The 25960-nt window shown below is 34.6% G+C and overlaps 2 protein-coding genes across 2 annotated transcripts; both read right to left on the bottom strand.

The window, feature by feature from the left end:
* Positions 1 to 17117: 17117 nt before the first annotated feature.
* On the bottom strand, positions 17118 to 17867 carry LOC140176841 (receptor-like protein 19). The gene has a single exon (XM_072208395.1). The coding sequence runs from the start codon at positions 17865 to 17867 to the stop codon at positions 17118 to 17120; it is 750 nt and encodes a 249-aa protein (XP_072064496.1).
* Positions 17868 to 17876: 9 nt separating this feature from the next.
* Positions 17877 to 18887, bottom strand: LOC140176840 (receptor-like protein 54). Its single transcript, XM_072208393.1, has one exon. It carries the CDS (start codon positions 18885 to 18887, stop codon positions 17877 to 17879), a length of 1011 nt encoding a protein of 336 aa, XP_072064494.1.
* Positions 18888 to 25960: the final 7073 nt, after the last annotated feature.

Genomic DNA, 25960 nt, shown 5'->3' with positions numbered 1-25960 from the left:
GTGATGATGATAACAAAAGAGAAGAACCTTACGTGCGCGAATTTGAAAGAAGAAAAAAAAAAAAAAAAGAGGAGGAGGAGGAGGAGGAGGAAACGGAGAATGAGAAGGAGAAGAAAACAAAGAAGAAGGCGCGTGATTTAAAAAGCGGTTATAACAACTTAGTTTATTTGGTTAAGTATTTTGTTTGGATATAGAGATTTATTCTTTAATTATAATGAAAGAATATTTCATGATACATTTTGATTTATCAAATTAATAATACATAATAGATTTTAGTCACTCAATTAATTATATGTTAAATAATTTTATCCTAAATTTTCTTCATCATTGGACTGAATACAATTACTCCTTAGTTAACTATATATTTGCCTAGAACACTTAAAGCCCCAACAATTGGATAAAAATAATATTTATTCATTTATTATTATTATTTTTAATTTTCTTTTGTATTTTTTAACTTTACTTTTTTTAAATATAAAATAAATATAACTGGTTACCCAAATATACAAATTAAACCAAACATACTGCAACGGAGAAAAAAGAAATTAATCCTACACAATCTGAATAGAGACAAAAAAAAATTCATTTTAGATTCATTTTATCCTAAATTTGATCCGATTACCCTGTTACATTGCATTAAACTTAAATGAGCACCAATTTAAATCGGTCGCTAACAATTTTTACATTAAAAAAATTAATCTTTTATAATTTTTTTGACAATTTGTCTGAAAAATAATAAAATTGATGAAGTAATAATAGTAAAAATATTATTAAAAAAATATATAAGTAAACTATAATAGAATAAAATTTAAATATTTTAACAAAAATTATTGTTATTATTATTATTATTATTTTAATATAGATGTTATATTAATTGCATTTAGTTGTTATTTTATAACTAAAATAGGTAATAATATTGTAAAAAAAGAAAATGCATAATACAATATTGTTTTTTTTTTTAAGCAAGATAAACAAAACCCAATAACATAATTATTAATGCTTAGTGCAAACTAAAACCAAAAACAAAACACACAAAAACATGATTGTTGTAAAATAAATATAAAATAAAAAGTATAAGTAGAAGACTCTAATACCACAATTACTATCTCAATATAATAAAGATGATTAATATATTTACTAATATTATATATAAAGAGTGAGAGAGAAAAATATTCAAAAATACTTGTAAAATAAAGTAAAAGAGAGACTTGTATTAGTAATATAAAGAGATAGAGAAGATTTTATTGCTTGTGTGTGTATTATGGCTCATGTATATGCCCCTATTTATACATGTATGGGGGTTTATTTTCAACGTTCATTTAAGTTCATTCTTTTTTGAGAATGTGAGCTCCACATAGGAAATGGGATCCACGTCCCATTCTTATCACAACACTCCCCCTTGGATGTCCATTTAGGAATATGCCTCGTTAAAACCTTACTAAAGAAAAACCCAATGAGAAAAAACTTTAGTGAAGGAAAAAGAGTACAATATCCTTTGTGATGGGGACTGCCTCATTAAAAACCTTGTCAAGAAAAACCCAATGGGAAAAAACTTGACCAAGGAAAAAAGAATACAGTCTCCCCCTCTTGTCGACATCATTTAATGTCTCGAAATCGGCGCATCCCAATCTCATGTACCAATCTTTCAAAGGAAAATTTTGAGAGTGACTTTGTGAATAAATCTGCCAGATTGTCACTTGAGCGGATCTGTTAGACATCAATTGTCCATAGATTTTGAAGATCATGAGTGAAGAAGAATTTGGGAGAAATATGCTTTGTTCTATCACCTTTGATGTATCCACCTTTAAGTTGAACAATGCATGCTGTATTATCTTCAAACAGGACAGTTGGAGCTATCTTATGATCAATCAGTCCACATGATGACAGAATATATTGGATCAAACTCCTGAGCCAAAAACACTCGCGACTTGCTTCATGAATCGCTAGTATTTCGGCATGATTAGAGGATGTTGCAGCAATCATTTGTTTCGTGGACCTCCATGATATAACTGTTCCACCATATGTAAATAGGTATCCTGTTTGAGATCTCCCTTTATGTGGATCAGACAAGTAGTCAGCATCTGCATAGCCAACTAGTCGTGACTTGGATCCATAAGGATAAAACAATCCCATATCAACCGTTCCATGAAGATATCGAAAGATTTGCTTGATTCCACTCCAATGTCTTCTGGTTGGAGAGGAACTATACCTTGCTAGTAAATTCACAGCAAATGATATATCGGGTCGTGTATTATTAGCAAGATACATTAACGCTCCAATGGCACTAAGATATGGTACTTCAGGACCAAGGATATCTTCATTCTCTTCTTTAGGACGGAATTGATCCTTCTCCACATCCAAAGATCTTACGATCATTGGAGTACTCAAGGGATGTGACTTATCCATATAAAATCTTTTCAAGATCTTTTCTGTGTATGTCGCTTGATGAATAAAGATCCCATTTTTTTGTATGCTTGATCTGCAGGCCGAGACAAAATTTAGTCTTTCCAAGATCTTTCATCTCAAACTCTTCTTTTAGAGTTTTTTAATTTTTGGAATCTCTTCAAGAGTTCCAATGATATTTAAATCATCAACGTACACAGCAATTATAATGAATCCAGATGTAGTTTTCTTTATGAAAACACAGGGGCAGATATCATCATTCTTGAATTCGTTTTTGGCCAGATACTCAATAAGACGATTATACCACATTCGTCCAGATTGCTTTAGACCATATAAAGATCTTTATAATTTGACTGAGTATAACCCCTATGAATATTCATTGGATGGTTTAGACATCTTTAGTCCTTCAGGGACTTTCATATAGATATTCCGATCTAATGAGCCGTATAAATAGGTTGTTACCGCATCCATTAAATGCATATGTAGTTTATGATATGCAGATAAACTGACCAAATAACACAATGTTATCGCATCCTCTACAGGGGAATACGTTTCTTCATAATCTATACCAGACCTTTGTGAAAAACCTTGTGCCACAAGTCGGGCTTTATAGCGCACAACTTCATTTTTCTCATTTTGTTTTCTCACAAATACCCATCGGTATCCAACAGGTTTTACATCTTCTGGTGTACGGATTACAGGTCCAAAGACTTCACGTTTTGCAAGTGAGTCTAACTCAGCCTTCATGGCTTCTTTCTATTTTGGCCAATCATTCCTTTGTCGACATTCTTTGACTGATCTTGGCTCAAGATCCTTATATTCATGCATGATATTTAACGCCACATTATATGCAAATATTTCATTGACAATTATCTTATTTCGGTCCCATTTCTCTCTTGTAAAGACATAATTTATCGAGATCTTGTCATTTTCACAATTTTCAGGTATCTAAACGTCTTCTGGCGTTAACACTATATCAGAATTTTGGACAACTGCAGATGTCTCTACTATGTCTTTTCCAACAGGAATAGTATTTACCTCTTTTCTTTTTCGAGGATTTTTGTCTTTGGAACCTACAGGCTTGCCACGCTTCTGGCGTGTATTTGCCTCTGTGGCAATTTGTCCAACTGGGACATCAATTCGAATTGGGGCATTTTTCGTCGGTATATACGACTTGGTTATCCTCTTTGCATCGAAAAATGTATCAGGCAATTCATTTGCTATTCTTTGCAAATGTATAATCTTTTGAACTTCTAGTTCACATTGCCCTGATCGAGGATCTAAATGCATCAATGATGATGCATTTCAATTAATTTTCTTTTCAGGAAACTTATTCTCTCCCCCTAATAATGTTGGAAATTTTGATTCATCAAAATGACAATCCGTAAACCGAGATTTAAATACATCTCCATTTTGTATCTCAAGATACCTCACTATAGAGGGAGAATCATATCCAACATATATTCCCAATTTTCTTTGGGGTCCCATTTTGGTGCGATTAGGTGGTGCAATAAAAACATATGTCACACACCCAAATATTCTTAAATGGGAAATATTTGGCTGTTGGCCAAAAGCTAATTGCATAGGAGAGAACTGATGGTAACTCATTGGCCTTAAATGAATAAGTGCTGCGGCATGTAAAATAGCATGCCCCAAACCGAGGTTGGGAGATTTGTTCTCATAAGTAAGGGTCTAGCAATTAATTGGAGGCGTTTAATAAGTGATTCTGCTAACCCATTTTGTGTGTGAACATAAGCTACTAGATGTTCAACACTTATTCTATTAGCCATACAATAAGCATCAAAATCTTGGGAAGTAAATTCACCAGCATTATCAAGACGAATTGCTTTGATTGGATTTTCTGGAAATTGTGCTTTTAATAGAATAATTTGAGGCAGCAATCTCGCAAACGCCAGGTTGCGAGAAGACAATAAGCACACATGTGACTATCTCAAGATGCGTCTATTAGGACCATAAAATATCTAAAAGATCCACATGGTGGATGGATAGGTCCACATATATCGCCTTGAATCCTTTCTAGAAATTTAGGGGACTCAAATCCAATCTTTACTGGTGATGGCCTTAAATTTAACTTCCCTTGAGAACATGCAGCACAACAAAATTCACTAGATTTAAGAATCTTCTGGTTCTTTAGTGAATGTCCATGGGAGTTTTCAATAATTCTCCGCATCATGGTTGTTTCCGGATGACTCAATCGCTCGTGCCAAGTTATGAATTCATTTGGGCTAGTAAACTTCTGGTTTACAGTGTCATGTGATTCAATTGCACTAATCTTGGTATAATATAACCCAAATGAAAGTGAGGACAACTTTTCTAATATAACCTTTTTATTTGAATCATGAGTTGATACATAAGTACTCATGACTTCCCTCATTCATAGTCTCAATATGATATCCATTTCGGCGAATATCTTTGAAACTCAATAAGTTTCTCAAAGACTTAGTAGACAATAGTGCATTATTTATTATGAATTTTGTTCCTCCAGGAAACAAAATTATAGCTCTTCCAGAGCCTTCTATCATATTTTCTGAGCCAATAATGGTATTAGCATATTCTTCTTTTGGCACAAGATGGGTAAATAATATCACTTTTGAGAATGGTGTGCGAACTTGCACTATCCGCAAGGCATATATCTTCATTATATATCCTTGTCATTTTCTTCAAAGACAAATAATAATAATAATAAAATGAGTAGTATGCACAGTTAAATTGAATATTTGATCGGAATTATTTTTCTAAAAAATACTGTACATAAAAATAATATCATATACTAAAATTTTATTTTAAAAACTTGGCACATTTAATGATTTCAAAAATCATGAACATTAATATTTCATTATTTATATACATCATATTTGAAACTTAAATACATACAAAATAAAACTTAACAATAAGTTTCTTATATTATTTATTTACATGAATACTTAACAATCCCTCATATTAAACTATTCCATCATTGATCAAATGACCAATATTTCCTTCAGGATCCTCAAAGAAATCAGATACATCATAATGAGTGGTGGAATTTTCAGCATCATTTGAAACAAAATTTGTTTCCTTTCCTTTGTCATCCTTTTTCAAAGATGTCTGGTAAAGATCAACTATGTACCTTGGGGTACGGCAGGTACGCGACCAATGACCCTTTCCACCACAACAGAAACACTTATCCTCTGTTGATTTATTTTTCCAATATTTCTTTCTTTATCCCACTTTTGGTGAGATCCTTTCTTTTGAACATAATTCCTTTTCCTTCCATAATTTTTCTTGTTATTAAAACCTTGCCATTTACCTCTTCTGGAGTAATGATTTGCCGCATTTACTTCAGGAAATGGGGCGGCACCAGCTGGGCGCGCTTCGTGATTCTTTAAGAGCAACTCATTGTTACGTTTAGCAACAAGAAGGCAAAAAATTAGCTCAGAATATTTTTTAAATCCTTTTTCTCGATACTGCTGCTGCAGGAGCACATTCGAGGCATGGAAGGTTGAGAAAGTTTTCTCCAACATATCATTATCAGTTATCTTTTCCCCACATAATTTCATTCGTGAGGTGATTCGAAACATTGCAGAATTATATTCATTTATAGATTTAAAATCCTGTATGTAAGACCCATAATTTTCAAAAAAATATTATTATGAGTTAATTTCAATTCATTTATAAATTAAAGACTTTATTTTAAAAATTATTTTACTAGAAGTAATTAAATCAAGTTTTGACAATCAAATTAGAAATTTTACTTAATTTTATAGTTATTGAATACTTTTCTATATTTAAATTATACAGCTTAACAGTTGCAAAAGAATAAGAATTTCATACGATTTAGTTAAATAATTGAGATTCTAAAATTTAATACTTTAATTTTATAAACAAAGAAAATTAATTATATTATCCTTAATTTTAAATTAAAATATTTGATTAAAAGTTAATTAGTAAATTAATAATCAAATAACATTTTCAAAATAATTTTAATAGATTAAATTAGGTTTTAAACTAATACTCTATACCCCTAATTTTATTAAAATTACCTAAACTATCATAATCCTAACCTTCTAACCCACCGTCATTCCCTTCCCCCAAACCTAATACCTAAACTACTTCAGGGAACAAGGAACAATACAGAAGAGAGAAAGAAAGGAAAATAGAAAGGGGAAATGGGAAAAAGAAAGAAAGAAAGAAACGTTGAGGGAGAGAGGGAGAAACGAAACAGAGTTAGAGAAGAGAGAAGAGGGGGACGGCTAGCGCTGGTGGCCCGGGCTGCTCGCCGCCATCGCTCGTTAGCACCGACGCGGAGGAGAGAGCCGAGAGGAGAAGAGGGGAAGAAGGCGCACCGGCGTTGTTGGGTCTCGCCGCTGCCGCCACCGTCGCGTCCTCACCGAACCTTGGAGGAAGACCACGCCGTTAAGCCGCTTCACCGCCGAACATGTCCAACCGTGTCACCGCCGTCGGATCTGTCATCGCGCCGCCGAGGAAGAAAAGAGGAAGGCCCGTGAGAGAGGGAGAGCGTCAGGAGAGAGGAGGAGCCCGCGGGAGAGGAGCTTGTTGCCGCCGCTGCCATGGCTTCCTTGCCGTCGCCGTGGTTGGGTAGTCACCGGAGGGAGCCGTCGCTGTCAGCGCCGCCGTCGGGGTTACCGCCGCCTCTGCCGCCGGAGAACACCTCTGCCGCCACTGAGATCTGCTGCCGGTAAGGTTTTAAGTTGGTTTTTGCTTTCTTTGAATTTCCGGGAGCTTAATCATCGCTGTATGTTTGTTTCAGTCGCCGTTGCCGGAGTTCTGGTCGCCGCTGCCGTTCGAGGTGGCTGCCGGAGCTGCCGCTAAACCAATTCAGCGACTGCCGCTGTTTCATTTTCTTAGTTCGGTAAGTATTTACGTTTCGGAAAGCCGTGTTAATATTCTGTTATGTTTGGTTATAAACTCTGAGATTCTGGTAACGTAGGGTTGTGTTTTGAGCATTGCATGTTGCTTTTAAGTTGCTGTGAGTGCTGCAAAAGTGATCAGGGACTGAGTTTGCGGTTGCTGTTGGTTTCGGGTTAAGAGAAATGGTTTCGTTGACGCATTTTAAGTTATGGTTTCGACGAGTCGAGGTAGGGGTTTTTCTTAAAATCTAATTTATATTACAGAGTTGTGATAAATAGATATTAATGTGAGAGAACATATGCCTGTGATTATAATTGTCTTCTAAATGTGGTTGTTTGCTGGACTGAATGACTGATTGCTTGACTGCTTGAGTAGTTTGTGATTGCTGAAAAGAAATTAGTTTGAAAGGTTATTTAGTTGATTATTATGAGAAATGGCTTTTCTTGGTTTTGAAGCTATTTTTGATGATGTAAAGGAATTGGCTTTGGAAATGGTTTAATTTTGAGTTAGTGACTTTATAAATGACTTAGTATTTGAGCTGATCTGATTTTAAAAAGAGATTTATTATGGGCACTGATTCGCTTGAAAATTATTTGATATTGAAACTAGCCGAATCTTGGAAAATGATTGAGGTTTTGGAAAGGTTTGAGAAATGTTTGAATGGGACCCGAAAAGGGTGGCAGAATCCGAGTTTTAGAGGAGATGCTGCCGAAATTTTATAAAATTAGAAGTTTCATTTGAAGTAGTTATTTTAAAAGGTTTAATTTTAAACATTAAATGATGATTTAAGAATACTTCATTTATCAAAGGAAAAATTATGTTTTGGATTGAGAATTGTTAGTGAACAAAATGGAAAGAAGGATGATGCGGATTGATTTGAAATATGATTTTTGAATGAATTTAGAAATGGATATGGATTGACGAATGATGATAATATTGAGAATGGCTTAGATATTGATGAATGATGAATGAATTATTTATATGGCTTATGAATTTGAAATATCTGAGATACGAGGTTCCCTGGATTAAGTGCCGTGGCTTGCCACCACGTGTACCAGGTTGAAAACTCGATACTCTGTTGACCCTACGACGTAAGTGTGACCGGGCACTATATAAATTCCCGGGAATGTTACCCCCATTGAGTAATATTGATTATTTGAGAAAAATCTATGCATAGACTCTTGGGGATGCACGTCGGGGGACAGTCTAAGGACAATTCAGACTTGTCGGGTTGGCTGGATAACCGACAGATGAGCCTCATCAGCCATAGGACAGGCATGCATCATATGCATTTGTATGCTTTGCTTGGGTTTGAACTTGTTTTGGTTTGCCTAATTGCTAAACTGTTCTTAACTGCTACTTGAACACTTTGCTGTAATTGCTACCTACTTGTGCTTTCCTTGTTTGTCTTGCCTGTGTTTGTCCTGGTGTGCTACATTTAAGAATGAACTTTGGTGCTGAATTAATGACTGTGTTGTTTGATTGTGTGGTTGGGTTCTGATTGAGATTTGCTTATGAGAAAAGAAAGACTTTGAATTTCTGAAAATGTTAAACATTGCCTCTTTGAAAAGGTTTTAAACGATTAGCTATTGAATTTTAGAAGTATTTATAAGACAATGATAATCACAGAATCTGAAAACAGTTTTCTTATTGAATATCTTCTTATGACAACTTTGAAACTCTGTGGTGAGACCGTGTGGTTAGGTTCTCACCCCCCTACAGCTTTACTTTTTCAGGAACAGGATGAAGAAGCGTTGAGAAGAGTTATACTGCGTTTGGTTGATATGTTGTTGTATTAATTAGATTATTTTATTCCCTCGTCTTTGTTATTACAAATTTGTAAGAGGGATAGGAATTGTATGTTCTATATGTATATTATATTATGGGTTATTATGTAAGGAGTCTTGTATATGAATCTATGCCTGTTTGTATTTTTATTAAGATAAAGTATTTATTTCCGGTTTTTAAGGAAATCAGCGATACAGTGTCGAGTCACAGGCTCCTATTTTAGTATTTAGTATGTAAAGTAGTCGTAATACTCCTTGCTATCAGAGTAGCGCAGCCGGAAGCGTGATTTCTGATAGTGAGGGTGTTACATTATGGTATCAGAGCGGTCTTTCCTGTAGAGCCTGAGGAATTGATCGATTATGCTTCAATTGCATACTCTGAGAGTCTGTCATGTAGTAGGTCTTGTTTGAATAACGAGAATTAGAACTTTATGCACATGACGGTCTATTGATTAATGCCATTAGTCTTGCATTGCATAATTCCTGGTATTAAGTTTGGCCGGCTTAACACTAGTGAATTATGTATATGTAAGCACTAATGGGTTATTATAGACGATATGCGTGTCATAGATAACGCGAGTCGCGAGTTTTGGGAACGCTAGAAACTAAGTTCTAGATATTATTTCCGTTTCGACGTATAATCCTTATTCGTGCTTGACGTCACCTCTTTCTTTATCAATTGTATTGGAATCTCTAGTTCTTAATTTCTTTCTTGAAATGTATTTTAGATATTTTCTACCATATCTTGTCATTCAGATATATCTTTGCTTGATTATGTTCCTAATTGTTGCTTGAGTCTTTAAAGAACATTCAACTGACACTGCTCGTAAATTTAGTATTTATTGGTTTGATCTTGAATTAGTTTTGGTGCAATGCATAATCCTTGATTCCTAAGTCATTTGAAATCTTAAGAGTCGCAATTCGTAGTAAACTAATTATACGATTTAGTTCTTCTGTTTCGTGTTTTGCAACTATTGTGTGTCCTACTCGGATTACAATCTTTGGTTTTGTGTTTCTTCATAAAAAGATGATAAAAACCGACCTTGTTTTGATAAAATGTATCAATTCTAGTAGTTTTCTTCTACAACTCTTATCTTAGAATCTCTTTTGAAAATAGTTTTATTTTAGTTCTTTTTCTGTTTGATTCTGATTGTAACCATTATTTGAATTCTGAATATGACAACCTTTGATTTTATAAATACTCCCCTACAAAAAAAAAAAAAAAGAATAATTTCTTTATATAGCTACAAGTACTACTTAGTCTTTATTTATCTTTCCAAGAATACTTTACCTTAGATTTACTCATTTAAACATAATTTGGTCCATTTTCAATTGAAATTTGTACGCATATATATATTTACTTAACTATGTACTTGCGTATTCTTCAAACTTCCTGAAACAAGACTTTTGCTTTTATTTCAGTTAATTTTCATTTGACAAACTTCACTTAATTTATTTTTAATTTGAATTTGGTTAGTATGACACATTGTCTATGCAATTATTGTTCTTTTAAAAGTATTGGGCTCATACCCTTCCATTTAGGAACAAACCAATTCCTTTTTTAAGCTTTTTACTTCTTTAAATGATATAATTGATTTTGTTTTTGAAATTATTCTTTTACTGTTATGAACATCATTATTAATTTTAGTTTTTCTTTTTTTGTGAATCTCATACTCGTCTGAATCATCCTGAAATTTGTCTCAATCTAGTGCACCGTTTATCTTCTTATTTGTCTTTGTTTAGTCAAAGGTTCTTTCTCAAAAATTTATTATTGATTGAGTTGTCTTTCCTTACGAGTCTTGTATTCTTTTAGATCGATTGGAAGCTTGTTCGATATCTCATGCCTCATGGGTCTTGTTTGAACTCCCTTGATTTAAGATCCTTATCTGTGTTAGGTGTTATTTTTACCTTTATCAGTTGCATTGGAAATCTTTGATTCAATGCCTTTCTTGAGATACGGTTTACTTATCTGTCAAATTGTATTCCCGACTATCCCCTGGATTTTTGATGTTATGGTTTTCAATTTTGCGTTCTTTTATACGAAATTTGTACTCTAACTTAACTGGAACTTGCTTCAATCAATATATTATCCTTCTTCTTGTTGACCCTAGTAAAATTTTCTGATTTAGATTCTCTCCTTAAGCTATGATTTGGTATCTTACCTTTATGCTTTGCATCGTATGCGTATTCTTCTCTGAACATGCGATTAGCTATTCCATAGATTCTTGATATCATAGCTTTAAGTTCTGTATTCTTCTACTTAACCGATGTAATTTATCGATGAAATCTGAATCTATTTTGCCGTAATATATCCTATCTTATAAAGTCCTCTTGTAATTCTTGTTTTGGATCTTCAAAGTAATTTTGGTCAGGTTTTCCTCTTACCTAAATATTTTTAAGTTTCTTGAAAGAATATTTTTGCTCATAGCTCAATTAAGTTTATTTTATAAATTTTGCATATTTTGTTTTAATTTGAATTGTTTTAAAGCAAAATCTTATTTAAAACATTTCATATTTCTTTTGAGATAGTGAATTCATTCCTTTTTGAGATTCTCCATTCTTCGTTAACGCTACCGATGACTTCTAGTATTCTTTTTGACCCAGCTCAAATATGGTTTAAATAAATGCACCGTTCTTCCTCTTGATTGTTCCTACCGGAGTTTAGATTCAAATTCCTTCTTAAGATTGCCAAACTAATTTTCTTTTTGACACTCTTTATCCCTTATACATCCCTAATTACTTGTGATTTCAACAAATTCTTTCAAACTCTAGCGGATTTTGTCCTTGTCACTTGTCCTTTTTCTAAGATTTAATATCCTTCTGATTAAACTCAAAAATTGTTTTAACGTCACGTGCGACCTTTAGGTATAGTAGAATGATGCGTTGATTCTTTTAGAAGAGATTTATGAATATGGAAGATGAAGCGGTAATACGTCAACATAGTCTTTAATCATTTTTTTCTATGAAATCTCATACTTGTTCGACTCAGCTTGAATATGTTTTAAACTAATGCGCTGATTTTCTTTTTATTGATCCTATTGAATTTCTTTGATCCAAATGTTATCCTTGAAATTGTCAATTGATTTCTTTCTAGCAAACTTTGTTGTTTGAGCATCCTTATTTACCTGCAATTGTATTTATTCTTTCAAATTCTCGCGAATGCGGTCCTTGTCGCTTTTCTTTCCTTTCTAAAGTCTATTATCTTTTTGAGTATACTCGAGACTAATTTTGGCATCTTGTGCGACTGTTAGACTTAGTAGACGACATATTAGCTCTTTAGGACACGTTTGGTGAACGCAAAAGGTGAAACTTGTAAGTGTATGACGTTACAGGGAGTTGTAAAATCTTGTTTTACGTAAAAGAATTCTGTTGATGTGGCAATTATGACCAATAGTAAGGTTTGCAAGGTATTTGACAAACTTGAGAATCTTTGGATGAGTTGCACAATGAAGTACGGTTAAAAATGGTGGAGATAAGTTATGTTGAAGTTTCAATGGCTGAATCTCTAAAGTTGATGTAAGATTAGTAAGCGAACATTAAGCATTTCATTTTAACCCTGGCTTGCTTTATAACCTTTTGCCGCCTTGCTTTACCATCACATGTTTGAGACATATTACCTTGTACATCAAGCCTATCTTGTAACTTTTGTTTCGCATAACACTTATACCCTCTATACCTATATGCCATATGAAAGTTCTGATATTTGAAACTATATGTATATATATACTGAGAACTTTTTGCCTTTTCCTTAAACAAGTTCAAAAGTGAAGTAATATGAAATCTCTATTATTTTGTATCAATTTTCGAGGACGAAAATTTTTATAAGGTGGGTAGGATGTAAGACCCATAATTTTCAAAAAAATATTATTATGAGTTAATTTCAATTCATTTATAAATTAAAGACTTTATTTTAAAAATTATTTTACTAGAAGTAATTAAATCAAGTTTTGACAATCAAATTAGAAATTTTACTTAATTTTATAGTTATTGAATACTTTTCTATATTTAAATTATACAGCTTAACAGTTGCAAAAGAATAAGAATTTCATACGATTTAGTTAAATAATTGAGATTCTAAAATTTAATACTTTAATTTTATAAACAAAGAAAATTAATTATATTATCCTTAATTTTAAATTAAAATATTTGATTAAAAGTTAATTAGTAAATTAATAATCAAATAACATTTTCAAAATAATTTTAATAGATTAAATTAGGTTTTAAACTAATACTCTATACCCCTAATTTTATTAAAATTACCTAAACTATCATAATCCTAACCTTCTAACCCACCGTCATTCCCTTCCCCCAAACCTAATACCTAAACTACTTCAGGGAACAAGGAACAATACAGAAGAGAGAAAGAAAGGAAAATAGAAAGGGGAAATGGGAAAAAGAAAGAAAGAAAGAAACGTTGAGGGAGAGAGGGAGAAACGAAACAGAGTTAGAGAAGAGAGAAGAGGGGGACGGCTAGCGCTGGTGGCCCGGGCTGCTCGCCGCCATCGCTCGTTAGCACCGACGCGGAGGAGAGAGCCGAGAGGAGAAGAGGGGAAGAAGGCGCACCGGCGTTGTTGGGTCTCGCCGCTGCCGCCACCGTCGCGTCCTCACCGAACCTTGGAGGAAGACCACGCCGTTAAGCCACTTCACCGCCGAACATGTCCAACCGTGTCACCGCCGTCGGATCTGTCATCGCGCCGCCGAGGAAGAAAAGAGGAAGGCCCGTGAGAGAGGGAGAGCGTCAGGAGAGAGGAGGAGCCCGCGGGAGAGGAGCTTGTTGCCGCCGCTGCCATGGCTTCCTTGCCGTCGCCGTGGTTGGGTAGTCACCGGAGGGAGCCGTCGCTGTCAGCGCCGCCGTCGGGGTTACCGCCGCCTCTGCCGCCGGAGAACACCTCTGCCGCCACTGAGATCTGCTGCCGGTAAGGTTTTAAGTTGGTTTTTGCTTTCTTTGAATTTCCGGGAGCTTAATCATCGCTGTATGTTTGTTTCAGTCGCCGTTGCCGGAGTTCTGGTCGCCGCTGCCGTTCGAGGTGGCTGCCGGAGCTGCCGCTAAACCAATTCAGCGACTGCCGCTGTTTCATTTTCTTAGTTCGGTAAGTATTTACGTTTCGGAAAGCCGTGTTAATATTCTGTTATGTTTGGTTATAAACTCTGAGATTCTGGTAACGTAGGGTTGTGTTTTGAGCATTGCATGTTGCTTTTAAGTTGCTGTGAGTGCTGCAAAAGTGATCAGGGACTGAGTTTGCGGTTGCTGTTGGTTTCGGGTTAAGAGAAATGGTTTCGTTGACGCATTTTAAGTTATGGTTTCGACGAGTCGAGGTAGGGATTTTTCTTAAAATCTAATTTATATTACAGAGTTGTGATAAATAGATATTAATGTGAGAGAACATATGCCTGTGATTATAATTGTCTTCTAAATGTGGTTGTTTGCTGGACTGAATGACTGATTGCTTGACTGCTTGAGTAGTTTGTGATTGCTGAAAAGAAATTAGTTTGAAAGGTTATTTAGTTGATTATTATGAGAAATGGCTTTTCTTGGTTTTGAAGCTATTTTTGATGATGTAAAGGAATTGGCTTTGGAAATGGTTTAATTTTGAGTTAGTGACTTTATAAATGACTTAGTATTTGAGCTGATCTGATTTTAAAAAGAGATTTATTATGGGCACTGATTCGCTTGAAAATTATTTGATATTGAAACTAGCCGAATCTTGGAAAATGATTGAGGTTTTGGAAAGGTTTGAGAAATGTTTGGATGGGACCCGAAAAGGGTGGCAGAATCCGAGTTTTAGAGGAGATGCTGCCGAAATTTTATAAAATTAGAAGTTTCATTTGAAGTAGTTATTTTAAAAGGTTTAATTTTAAACATTAAATGATGATTTAAGAATACTTCATTTATCAAAGGAAAAATTATGTTTTGGATTGAGAATTGTTAGTGAACAAAATGGAAAGAAGGATGATGCGGATTGATTTGAAATATGATTTTTGAATGAATTTAGAAATGGATATGGATTGACGAATGATGATAATATTGAGAATGGCTTAGATATTGATGAATGATGAATGAATTATTTATATGGCTTATGAATTTGAAATATCTGAGATACGAGGTTCCCTGGATTAAGTGCCGTGGCTTGCCACCACGTGTACCAGGTTGAAAACTCGATACTCTGTTGACCCTACGACGTAAGTGTGACCGGGCACTATATAAATTCCCGGGAATGTTACCCCCATTGAGTAATATTGATTATTTGAGAAAAAGCTATGCATAGACTCTTGGGGATGCACGTCGGGGGACAGTCTAAGGACAATTCAGACTTGTCGGGTTGGCTGGATAACCGACAGATGAGCCTCATCAGCCATAGGACAGGCATGCATCATATGCATTTGTATGCTTTGCTTGGGTTTGAACTTGTTTTGGTTTGCCTAATTGCTAAACTGTTCTTAACTGCTACTTGAACACTTTGCTGTAATTGCTACCTACTTGTGCTTTCCTTGTTTGTCTTGCCTGTGTTTGTCCTGGTGTGCTACATTTAAGAATGAACTTTGGTGCTGAATTAATGACTGTGTTGTTTGATTGTGTGGTTGGGTTCTGATTGAGATTTGCTTATGAGAAAAGAAAGACTTTGAATTTCTGAAAATGTTAAACATTGCCTCTTTGAAAAGGTTTTAAACGATTAGCTATTGAATTTTAGAAGTATTTATAAGACAATGATAATCACAGAATCTGAAAACAGTTTTCTTATTGAATATCTTCTTATGACAACTTTGAAACTCCGTGGTGAGACCGTGTGGTTAGGTTCTCACCCCCCTACAGCTTTACTTTTTCAGGAACCGGATGAAGAAGCGTTGAGAAGAGTTATACTGCGTTTGGTTGATATGTTGTTGTATTAATTAGATTATTTTATTCCCTCGTCTTTGTTATTACAAATTTGTAAGAGGGATAGGAATTGTATGTTCTATATGTATATTATATTATGGGTTATTATGTAAGGAGTCTTGTATATGAATCTATGCCTGTTTGTATTTTTATTAAGATAAAGTATTTATTTCCGGTTTTTAAGGAAATCAGCGATACAGTGTCGAGTCACAGGCTCCTATTTTAGTATTTAGTATGTAAAGTAGTCGTAATACTCCTTGCTATCAGAGTAGCGCAGCCGGAAGCGTGATTTCTGATAGTGAGGGTGTTACACTGTAGACGCAAGTGCGTCCATTCATATCGGACTTGAGGAAGTATCACCGTCTTTTGATGATTATACATTTCTTTAAGGTCTTTCCACAGATCTGCAGGATCTTTTAATGTGAGGTATTCATTTTTCAATCCTTCGTCAAGATGACGACGAAGGAAAATCATGGCTTTGGCTTTATCCTTCTGGGATGCATTATTTTCAACCTTAATGGTATCTCTAACATCCATTGAATCAAGATGCATTTCAGCATCTAGTATCCATGATAAATAGTTGTTTTCAGATATATCAAGAGCATTAAATTCAAGATGAGAGAGTTTCGACATAATGAAAATTGTTACCTGGGTCTTCCTAAAAAGTTGATCAGAGTCTTGTGCTAATAACGTGTTGTAAAATAAATATAAAATAAAAAGTATAAGTAGAAGATTCTAGTACCACAATTACTATCTCAATATAATAAAGATGATTAATATATTTATTAATATTATATATAAAGAGTGAGAGAGAAAAATATTCAAAAATACTTGTAAAATAAAGTAAAAGAGAGACTTGTATTAATAATATAAAGAGATAGAGAAGATTTTATTGCTTGTGTGTGTATTATGGCTCAGGTATGTGCCCCCTATTTATACATGTATAGAGGGTTTATTTTCAACGTTCATTTAAGTTTATTCTTTCTTGGGAATGTGAGCTCCATATAGAAAATAGGCATCCACGTCTCATTCTTATCACAACAATGATAATTTAATAGCACAATACATATCCAAAAGTTGAGAATGAAAACAAGTAAAAAGTAAAACTATTACATATCCCACACATTTTTTTCATGCATCAATGGCATCATCATCAACAGTTATTAGATACTAAATAGTGACTAATTCCTCCTCCATACCAGAACTTTGTAACTTTGGCCTCCATGCCTTTCAAAGTCATGAGTTAGTTGAGGAAATATCCGGCAAAGAATTTTGTCCAGAAATTGACAATAGCGCATCCTCCATCTCTTCCAAAACAAGAGGGATCCAAAGACAATTCCAAGCCCAAAAACCAATCCCATTTTTGCACTCACAAGATTCCAATGAACTTCACAAGCTAGGCTTCCACATTGTGGCATTTCAGGTGGTGGCAGTGCATGCATTCCATGATTTAGACTTTTGGTTAGTGGGGGTCCATACAACCCATCATTTCCTTCAAATGAACTTGCTTCAAATGACTGCAGCTGAGTACCTGTTGGGATCTTACCTGTCAGATGATTAAAGGAGAGGTTCAGATATGATAGGAAGTTCAAATTGGCAAGCTCTGTGGGAATTTCTCCTTCCAATGAGTTCATTGACAGGTCTAATGACTCAAGCTGATTCAAATTCCCTATAGAAGATGGAATTTGACCTGAAAGAGCATTGTGTGACAAGTTAAGCAAATGTAGTGCTTTGAAATCCATTAACTCCTTTGGTATTGGCCCTTCAAATTGATTGTATGAGAAATCAATTAAAGTGAAGATTGTTAGGATTTTAACTAACTCTATTTCTTGACCCTTGCTTATGACCATTACTGAATCCTGAACATCTGTAGTGCGAAGTTGAAAATCAAGATGTTCTGCCTTAGATTGAGCTTCTCCCTCATTAGACATCATGACTTTTCAATTTGTGAACCATATTCCAGGTAGTTTACCACTAAAGCAATTAAAGGCCACATCAACAATTTGAATCATTTTCCAAACTCCACTCTCTTTTTCACATCTCATTGGGCCATGGAATTCATTGTTCCGCAAGATTAGGATGTGAAGTGCAGATATATTTCTTAGAAAGCAAGGAAAGCCCCCAGTTATCTTGTTTCTTCCAATGTCTAATACATCTAAGGAATCACAATGTGCCAGAGAATTTGGAAGTGGCCCTGCTAATTGATTCCCATTGAAAACAATAGTCCTTAGAGAACAAGAACTCGGAAATGTATTAGGAATATGGCCTGTCAGGTTGTTACTCCCTAGATTCAATATCCAAAGGGTCTCACCTATCTTCATTAAACAATGGGGAAGTTCTCCAGATATTTTGTTATGAGAAAGGTCAAGAACTTCAAGCATTGAAGCATTACACAAGGAATGAGGGATGCTGCCATGAAAACTATTGTTTGCGAGAGAAAGATAAAGTGAACGAGACATGTAATAACCAATGTTTACCGGGATAACAGAGCTAAAATTGTTGCTTGAGAAGTCCACAATGGAAGCAAGTTGAAGAAAATCTCGGATTGGCCCTTGCAGTTGATTGTGCAAATTATGAGTAAGGTTTTCAAAATTAGTTAGAGAATTGTGAGAGACATTAAGAATGGAAAGCCCATCTAGTCTCCAAATCCAGTTGGGTACTATTCCTTGAATCTGGTTATATGAGAGATACATATCATATAATCCAGATTGGTATTTCAAGAAAGCAGGGAAAGTTTTCAAGTTGCAGAATGCCAAGTTTAGAATTCTTAACGGTGGAAAGATGGAAAGCAGAACATTTGTAACAATCACATTATCTATCATGTTGAATGAAAGGTCTAACATAGATAAGTTTCTGTTTAGAGCAAGTGCATCTATCAGCATTGGCCCACTAAACTTGTTTGAGGAAAGATCAAGTTCATGAAGTCCACTAAATTGGATAGATAGAGGCATTGGTCCCGACAATTTATTCTTGCTTAAACGGAGATGAACAAGCCCTCTAGGTTGGAAGATAGTTGGTGGTATAGTCCCTGATAGATTATTGCAACTTAAATAAGGAAGTATAGATTTGAGGAAAACACATGTGTGGACTCTTCCAATTTACTGAACTGGTTGTTGGAAAGGTCAACCACTTGCAACGATGGGATCATGAAAAGAGATGAAGGGATGATGCCACTAATTGAATTGTGACTCAAGTTAATAATGGAAAGATTTTGCATTCCTTCAAAAAGAGCAGATGATGGAATTGCACCTACAAAGTTGTTATGTGATTGTTACCTGATTATTTCTTTATCAATAATAGGTTTACCATTGTAATTATTTTTTAGTGAGAGTACATAAAAAGTACATAGTATATAAGGTGTAATAACTTAACAAATATTTTTTAAGGGGATTTTTCATTCTCTCCAACAATGAGAAGAACTTATTTCTCTCCCTCTCTTAATCCCTTCTGGTTCATCAAACCATCAACATCACAGCTTGAACAGCTTAGTGCATGAGATTTTCTTCATGGTGTGGTGAGCGTGGAGAGCAACCAAGCTGTGAATCAAATTATTAAAAAAAAAGTTGTGAATTGAGATCAATCCAATTTTGCCATTTTCTTTCTATCCCTAATTTTTCTTTCGACATTTTCTTTCCCCCATTCTTACCTCTTCCTTCAAACTCATCCAATAGAGTTTGATGAGATGCTATTTCGCAAGATTCTTTCTTGGTGAACATAGATGTTCCGATCAACGAATTTGAAGGAGAAGATCTGAATCCCTATCACTCTGTGATTTATTGATTTCTCAAAATGGCAAACATGGCAAACAGATTCTCCCATTGCAGAGGTCGTGGAGCTATTGGCTTGCTCTCATTGCAACAAGCAAGGCCACATAGAAGATGTATGCTATAAGAAGCATGGGTACTCCTCCCATTTCTATCAATGGCAGCAACATAACACCACCATCAATCATGTGATCACTGAGGGGGCATGACTCAGTGACAAATAATTCCAGCTCAATTGTCTCCAAGAGAACACTAGAATATCAAGATCTGGATTCACTCCAGAGCAAAGATTTGCCTTGTTAGAGTTGATCAAAGATAAAAGTGTGCAGCAACAACCTCATAATGCAAATCAAATTTTGACTAATTCCTTTCAAACTTCCACTCCAGGTAAAACCATTGCATTATATTTTAATGCGAGAATTATGAGCATTATCACTCCAAAATCTGCACTATGGGTCATTGATTCGGGTGCAACAGATCATGTGACTTTTGACTTAAAAGATTTTGCAAATTTTCAAAATATTGATCCAATCAATGTGATATTGCCAAATGGGACCAAAACTGTTAGCACCATCATTGGCACAATCACATTCTCTAAAAAAAATTTTCTCAAAAATGTTTTATACATTCCTTCTTTTGATTTTAATCTGATATCTGTGTCAAAGTTAACCTCAAACTTACATTGTCAACTGTTAATCAATGATAAGTGTTGTGAGATACAAGATATATCCACATAAAAAATTATTGGCATTGCTGAGTGTATAGAAGGGTTATATACAATGAGTAGAGAACCAGAATTCTCTCACTTTCCCCCTCTTCCAACAAAGCAAGCTTCATTGGCGGCAACTACGACTACTACTCATCCCACTACACCTTCACACAGTGAGTACAACAACATTTGGCATCTTAGATTAGGACACATACCCATGCATAAATTGATTTTTCTGAAGAAGTGTTATCCTTTTATAGATTGTATTGCTTCAAAATTTTCTTGTGATTCATGTCATTTTGCAAAACAAAAGAAATTATCTTTTAATCTTAGTACAACTAAAATAAAAGATTGTTTTGACTTAGTTCATATGGATATCTGGGGTCCTATTTCTGTCCCTTCCAATGAAGGACATATGTATTTTTTGACTGTGGTGGATGGCAAGAGCAAATTCACTTAGATTTTTTTTATGAAAACCAAATCTGAAGCATCACAATTGGTTATTAATTTTGTGAATTTTGTCAGAGTACAATTTGAAAAACAAGTTAAGTGTATAAGGACCGACAATGGGCCAGAGTTCACTCTAAAATCCTTTTTTGCATCAACTGGAATTTTACACCAAACTTCTTGTGTAGAAACACCAGAGCAAAACGGGATTGTAGAGAGAAAACACCAGCATATTTTAGGTGTTGCTAGAGCACTGTTATTTCAATCAGAAATTCCACATTGTTTTTGGTAATACGCAGTTGCTCACGCCATTCACCTAATTAATAGGCTGCCCAGCACTAACCTGGATAATGCTAGTCCTTATAAGCTTTTGTATGGTAACTTACCTGACCTTTCATATTTAAGAGTACTTGGTTCTCTTGCATATGCCTCCACATTAACAAATTCAAGAACAAAATTAGACTCAAGAGCCAGAAAAACAGTTTTTCTTGGTTTTAAATTAGGAACAAAGGGTTTTCGACTTATTGATTTAAAATCAAAGGAAATTTTCATATCCAGAAATGTAGTTTTTTATGAAACTCATTTTCTATTTTTACATTCCACTAGCACTGACATTTCTGTGGTACCCATTTGTACTCCACAATGCATTGATCTTTTTCAATATGATACACCATCCACACATCATTTGCAATCACCCACATATACCACACTCATAGATTTAAATGAACATTTTTCAAGCTCAATGCACTCACCAATTTTCTCACACACCATTGCACCCATTACCGCACCACACACTAACAATGCACCTGCATCACAACACTCTGACATCACACATGACTGCATTACTAGAAAGTCTAAAAGAGTCAAGAAACCGCATGCTTATTTAAAGGACTATCATTGTATGACAACCCACACAGCTCACTCTAGCAACGTTGCCAACTCTAACTCTTTATATCCTATCTCACAACACTTATCATATGATAAACTAACCCCAAAATATAAGTCACTTTCTCTAGCCATCACCTCAAATCAAGAACCTAGCACTTATGAGGAAGCTGCTGCACATGAATGTTGGAGAAAGACAATACAAGATGAATTGACAGCTCTAGATCAGAACAGAACTTGGTGTCTCACTGAACTCCCAAAAGACAAGAAGGTTGTGGGTTACAAATGGGTTTTTCGGGTAAAATTCAATCTCGATGGCACCATAGAGAGGCACAAAGCGAGGCTAGTTACAAAAGGATTCACTCAAGTGCAAGGAGTAGATTATGGTGATACTTTTAGTCCAGTTGTCAAAATGACTACCCTACGAGTAATGTTAGCATTAGCAGCGGCAAAGAAATGGCATTTGAAACAGCTGGACATCAACACTGCCTTCCTTCATGGAGATTTGGACAAGGAAGTTTATATGAAGATACCACCTGGTTTGGCTGTGTCACAACCAGATTTGGTTTGTAAATTGCAAAAATCTCTATATGGGCTTAAGCAAGCAAGCAGGCAATGGAACATTAAGCTCACTCAGACTCTTGTGGATGCTGGTTATAAACAGATTTTTGATGATCATTCACTCTTCATCAAGAAACAATCTGAAAGCTTCACTACCATTCTAGTATATGTTGATGACTTGGTTTTAACCGGGAATGAAATTGGTGAAATCAATTCCATCAAGCAAGATTTGGATGACAAATTCAAAATAAAGGATCTTGGTGATCTCAAATACTTCTTGGGAATGGAAGTAGCACGCTCTAACTTTGGAATTCACATTTATCAGCGGAAGTACACCATGGACCTTCTCAGAGATTTTGGTTATCTAGATTGCAAGCCTCTCTCTACTCCATTTGATTATAGTCAGAAACTCTCAAAGGAATCAAGTACCATTTTAACAGATAACACTGTTTACAGACAGCTCATCGGCCGACTCCTTTACCTCACAAACACTAGACCCGATATCTCTTATGCTGTGGGACATTTGAGCCAATTTTTGGACTGTGCAACCACTTCTCACCTACAGGCTGCTTTTTCGTGTACTCCGATATTTAAAAGGCCGACCTGCAACTGGTCTCTTCTTCTCCTCTACTTCTAATCTGCATCTCACTGGATTTGCCGACGCTGACTGGGCTACCTGTGCCGATACTCGTCGCTCCGTTTCCGGTTATTGTTTCATGCTTGGGAACTCGCTCATTAACTGGAAGAGTAAGAAGCAAACCACAGTTACCAAGTCCTCTGCAGAAGCTGAATATAGGTCTCTTGCTGTTGCCACTTGTGAAGCTAGTTGGTTATCTTTCTTAATGGATTTCATTGGCTTGCCGCTTCAAAAGTCTATCACTCTATTCTGTGACAACCAGTCAGCCATTCACATTGCCAATAATCCCATCTTTCATGAAAGAACTAAACACATTGAAGTGGACTGCCACATTATTCGTGAAAAGCATTTGTCTGGTCTCATTCATCTTATGCCAGTTCTTTCCAAGGATCAACTTGCTAATTTTCTTACCAAAGCTCTATCACCGGGTCCTTTTCTTGCTAATGTTTCCAAGCTAGGATCGTTAGATTTACACAATTCTAGGTTGCAGGAGGGTGTTACCTAGATTATTTCTTTATCAATAATAGATTTACCATTGTAATTATTTTTTAGTGAGAGTAAAATAAAAAGTACATAGTATACAAGGTGTAATAACTCAATAAATATTTTCTAAGGAGATTTTTCATTCTCTCCAATAATGAGAAGAACTTATTTCTCTTCCTCTCTTAATCCCTTCTGGTTTATCAAACCATCAACATTACAGCTTGAACAGTTTAGTGCATGAGATTTTCTTCAGTGATAAATCCATTTCCTTGAGTTCTGTGAGGTTTGACAATGAAGTAGGTATTGTTCCACTAAAGTTGCAGTTATAAAGATGCAATATTGATAAATGCACCAAGTTACCAATAGAAAGGGGAAGTCCTCCAGAGAACTTTGTGACTTAAATCAAGAGCAATGACACGAGCATTATGATCACAGGTTACACCACTCCAATCGCAGCATGCAATACTTTCATTCCATGAATTGAGCTTTGTGGGATGTTGATGGTCGAACGTGAGGTTGTTCTTGAATTGCAGCAAGAAGGACCTCTAATCATCGAGACAGAGACCAGAAACCACATGACCGGGACACGTGCAAAGGATGATTGATATCACCAATAACAATAAGACAGGTTGAACCTTCATTGCAGACAATGACTCTCAACACTATGAGAAGAAGAATACAATTATTATAGTAAATGCGCTTTCAAATAAGGACAAGTAAGTAGCTCAATCTATGAAATGCTTTGTAATGTTTTGGTGTTTGGTACTGCAATTGGTGATGCTAACATGAATTTATTTATAGTGCAACTCCAATGCACCTTCTCAGAAACTCTCGTGCCAAAATTTCCACATGACTTTTTTCTTTTTTCATTCTGGTGATGACTTGTGCGGATCTCTATAATGTTTTTTAGTTTTTACATTATTTGACACGTTCGTCGATCAATCAATCTTGTGATCATTTATTTCGGCTTTTGACAATAATAAAAGTAGTTGGAGAAAGAAAGGTTCATGAAGAAAGGTTCATGTTTTTCCATAGCTCTTAATTATTCGTACCACTTGGTTTTTATACAGCTCACAAAATGTTTCATCATGCCATGTTTCCTCACAAACGGGTTTGGACAAATTTTTGTTGTGTCTTACGGTATTTTTTAGCTCAATAGGTCAATGACTAATTCGTTGTGTATTTGAGTAGGTCAATGACTAATTTATTATGTATTTAAACTATATTTAAGGATTTACAGTTGATTAATAATAGATTGCTGCACAACAGAAAATTTGAGGGTAATTTTTTTTATATTGATTAAATATATGTGTAATACATTGTTATTGGAAGATTAGGTGTTTTTTTATATGGTGTTTTATTCAAATCGAACGGTCCGATTTGTTTGATGAAAAAAAATAAACTACAAATCGGAGGGTCCGATTTGTTTGAAGAAAAAAATAAACTCCAAATCAGAGTGTCCGATTTGTATTTTTTATTTTTTTTTTATTTGTTAAAATAAAAATCAAATGGTCTGATTTTAACATTAAAAATTTTTTTATTTTCAAAATCACAACTCGGACCATCCTATTAGAATTTTTTTTTTTCTAAACTCAAAACGGACCATCCAATTTCTACTAAAACACTACTGACACCACATGTATGGAAAGCATCCCTCATCTCCATAGTATTGTATCACTCAATCCTCTCCTCTATATCAAAAATAAAAAACGCAAAAATTTGAAACCTCCACTTATTTCATTACTAAACTAATTTAAATTAGTTTGGCTTTGATTAATTTGGCGATGAAGGAGTAAAAGGAGAATACGAATCAAACTTACTTCGTTTAACTCTTTGCTTTGGCTCTTTATAAGTATTCAAATTGCTGTTAAATTACGGTTTTAAAATAATTTAGTCACTCGATTAGATATAGTTAATTCGAAAAATTTTATCCTAAATTTTATTGAATATAATTTTTATATACTAACAATCTAAGAGAATTTTATATATACATACATTTAATTATGTATTATTAAATTATTAAAAGTAATTAATTATAAAAAAATTTACTATGCAAAAAATTATTTAAATATATAAATTTAATTAGATAATTATGTAAAATTTTGTTCACTTATAGTCTAATCACAAATACAATTATTATGTTGTGTTTGTTAGTTGAGACATAAACACTAATTATTAGACACGTGGTGCATGTTTATTGTTTATTTGCTGAGATATAGATTTGAATGGATACGATAGTATACAAATACACATAAAATACATATATTTAACATTTTTTCTTAAAGTTGAGACACAGAAATACAATGCATAAAACATAAAATTTAACCTTTTATTTTTAATTATTTTTAAAATTATCAATTGTATTTTCGTATCTTCTTTTTACTTTTTATTCTCTCTCCAGTCTCCTCACATCTTTTTAAAAAAAAAAAATTGATATTTAATTGATATATATATATATATATATTATAAAATTTGTATATTTTTATATCTATATATCTTTGTGTATTTGTATGTGTTTTAAAGACACTAATCAAAGAC

This window comes from Arachis hypogaea, chromosome 12 (genome assembly GCF_003086295.3).
Source record: "Arachis hypogaea cultivar Tifrunner chromosome 12, arahy.Tifrunner.gnm2.J5K5, whole genome shotgun sequence".
NCBI lineage: Eukaryota > Viridiplantae > Streptophyta > Magnoliopsida > Fabales > Fabaceae > Arachis > Arachis hypogaea.
This window is presented reverse-complemented; position numbering and strand designations above follow the sequence as displayed.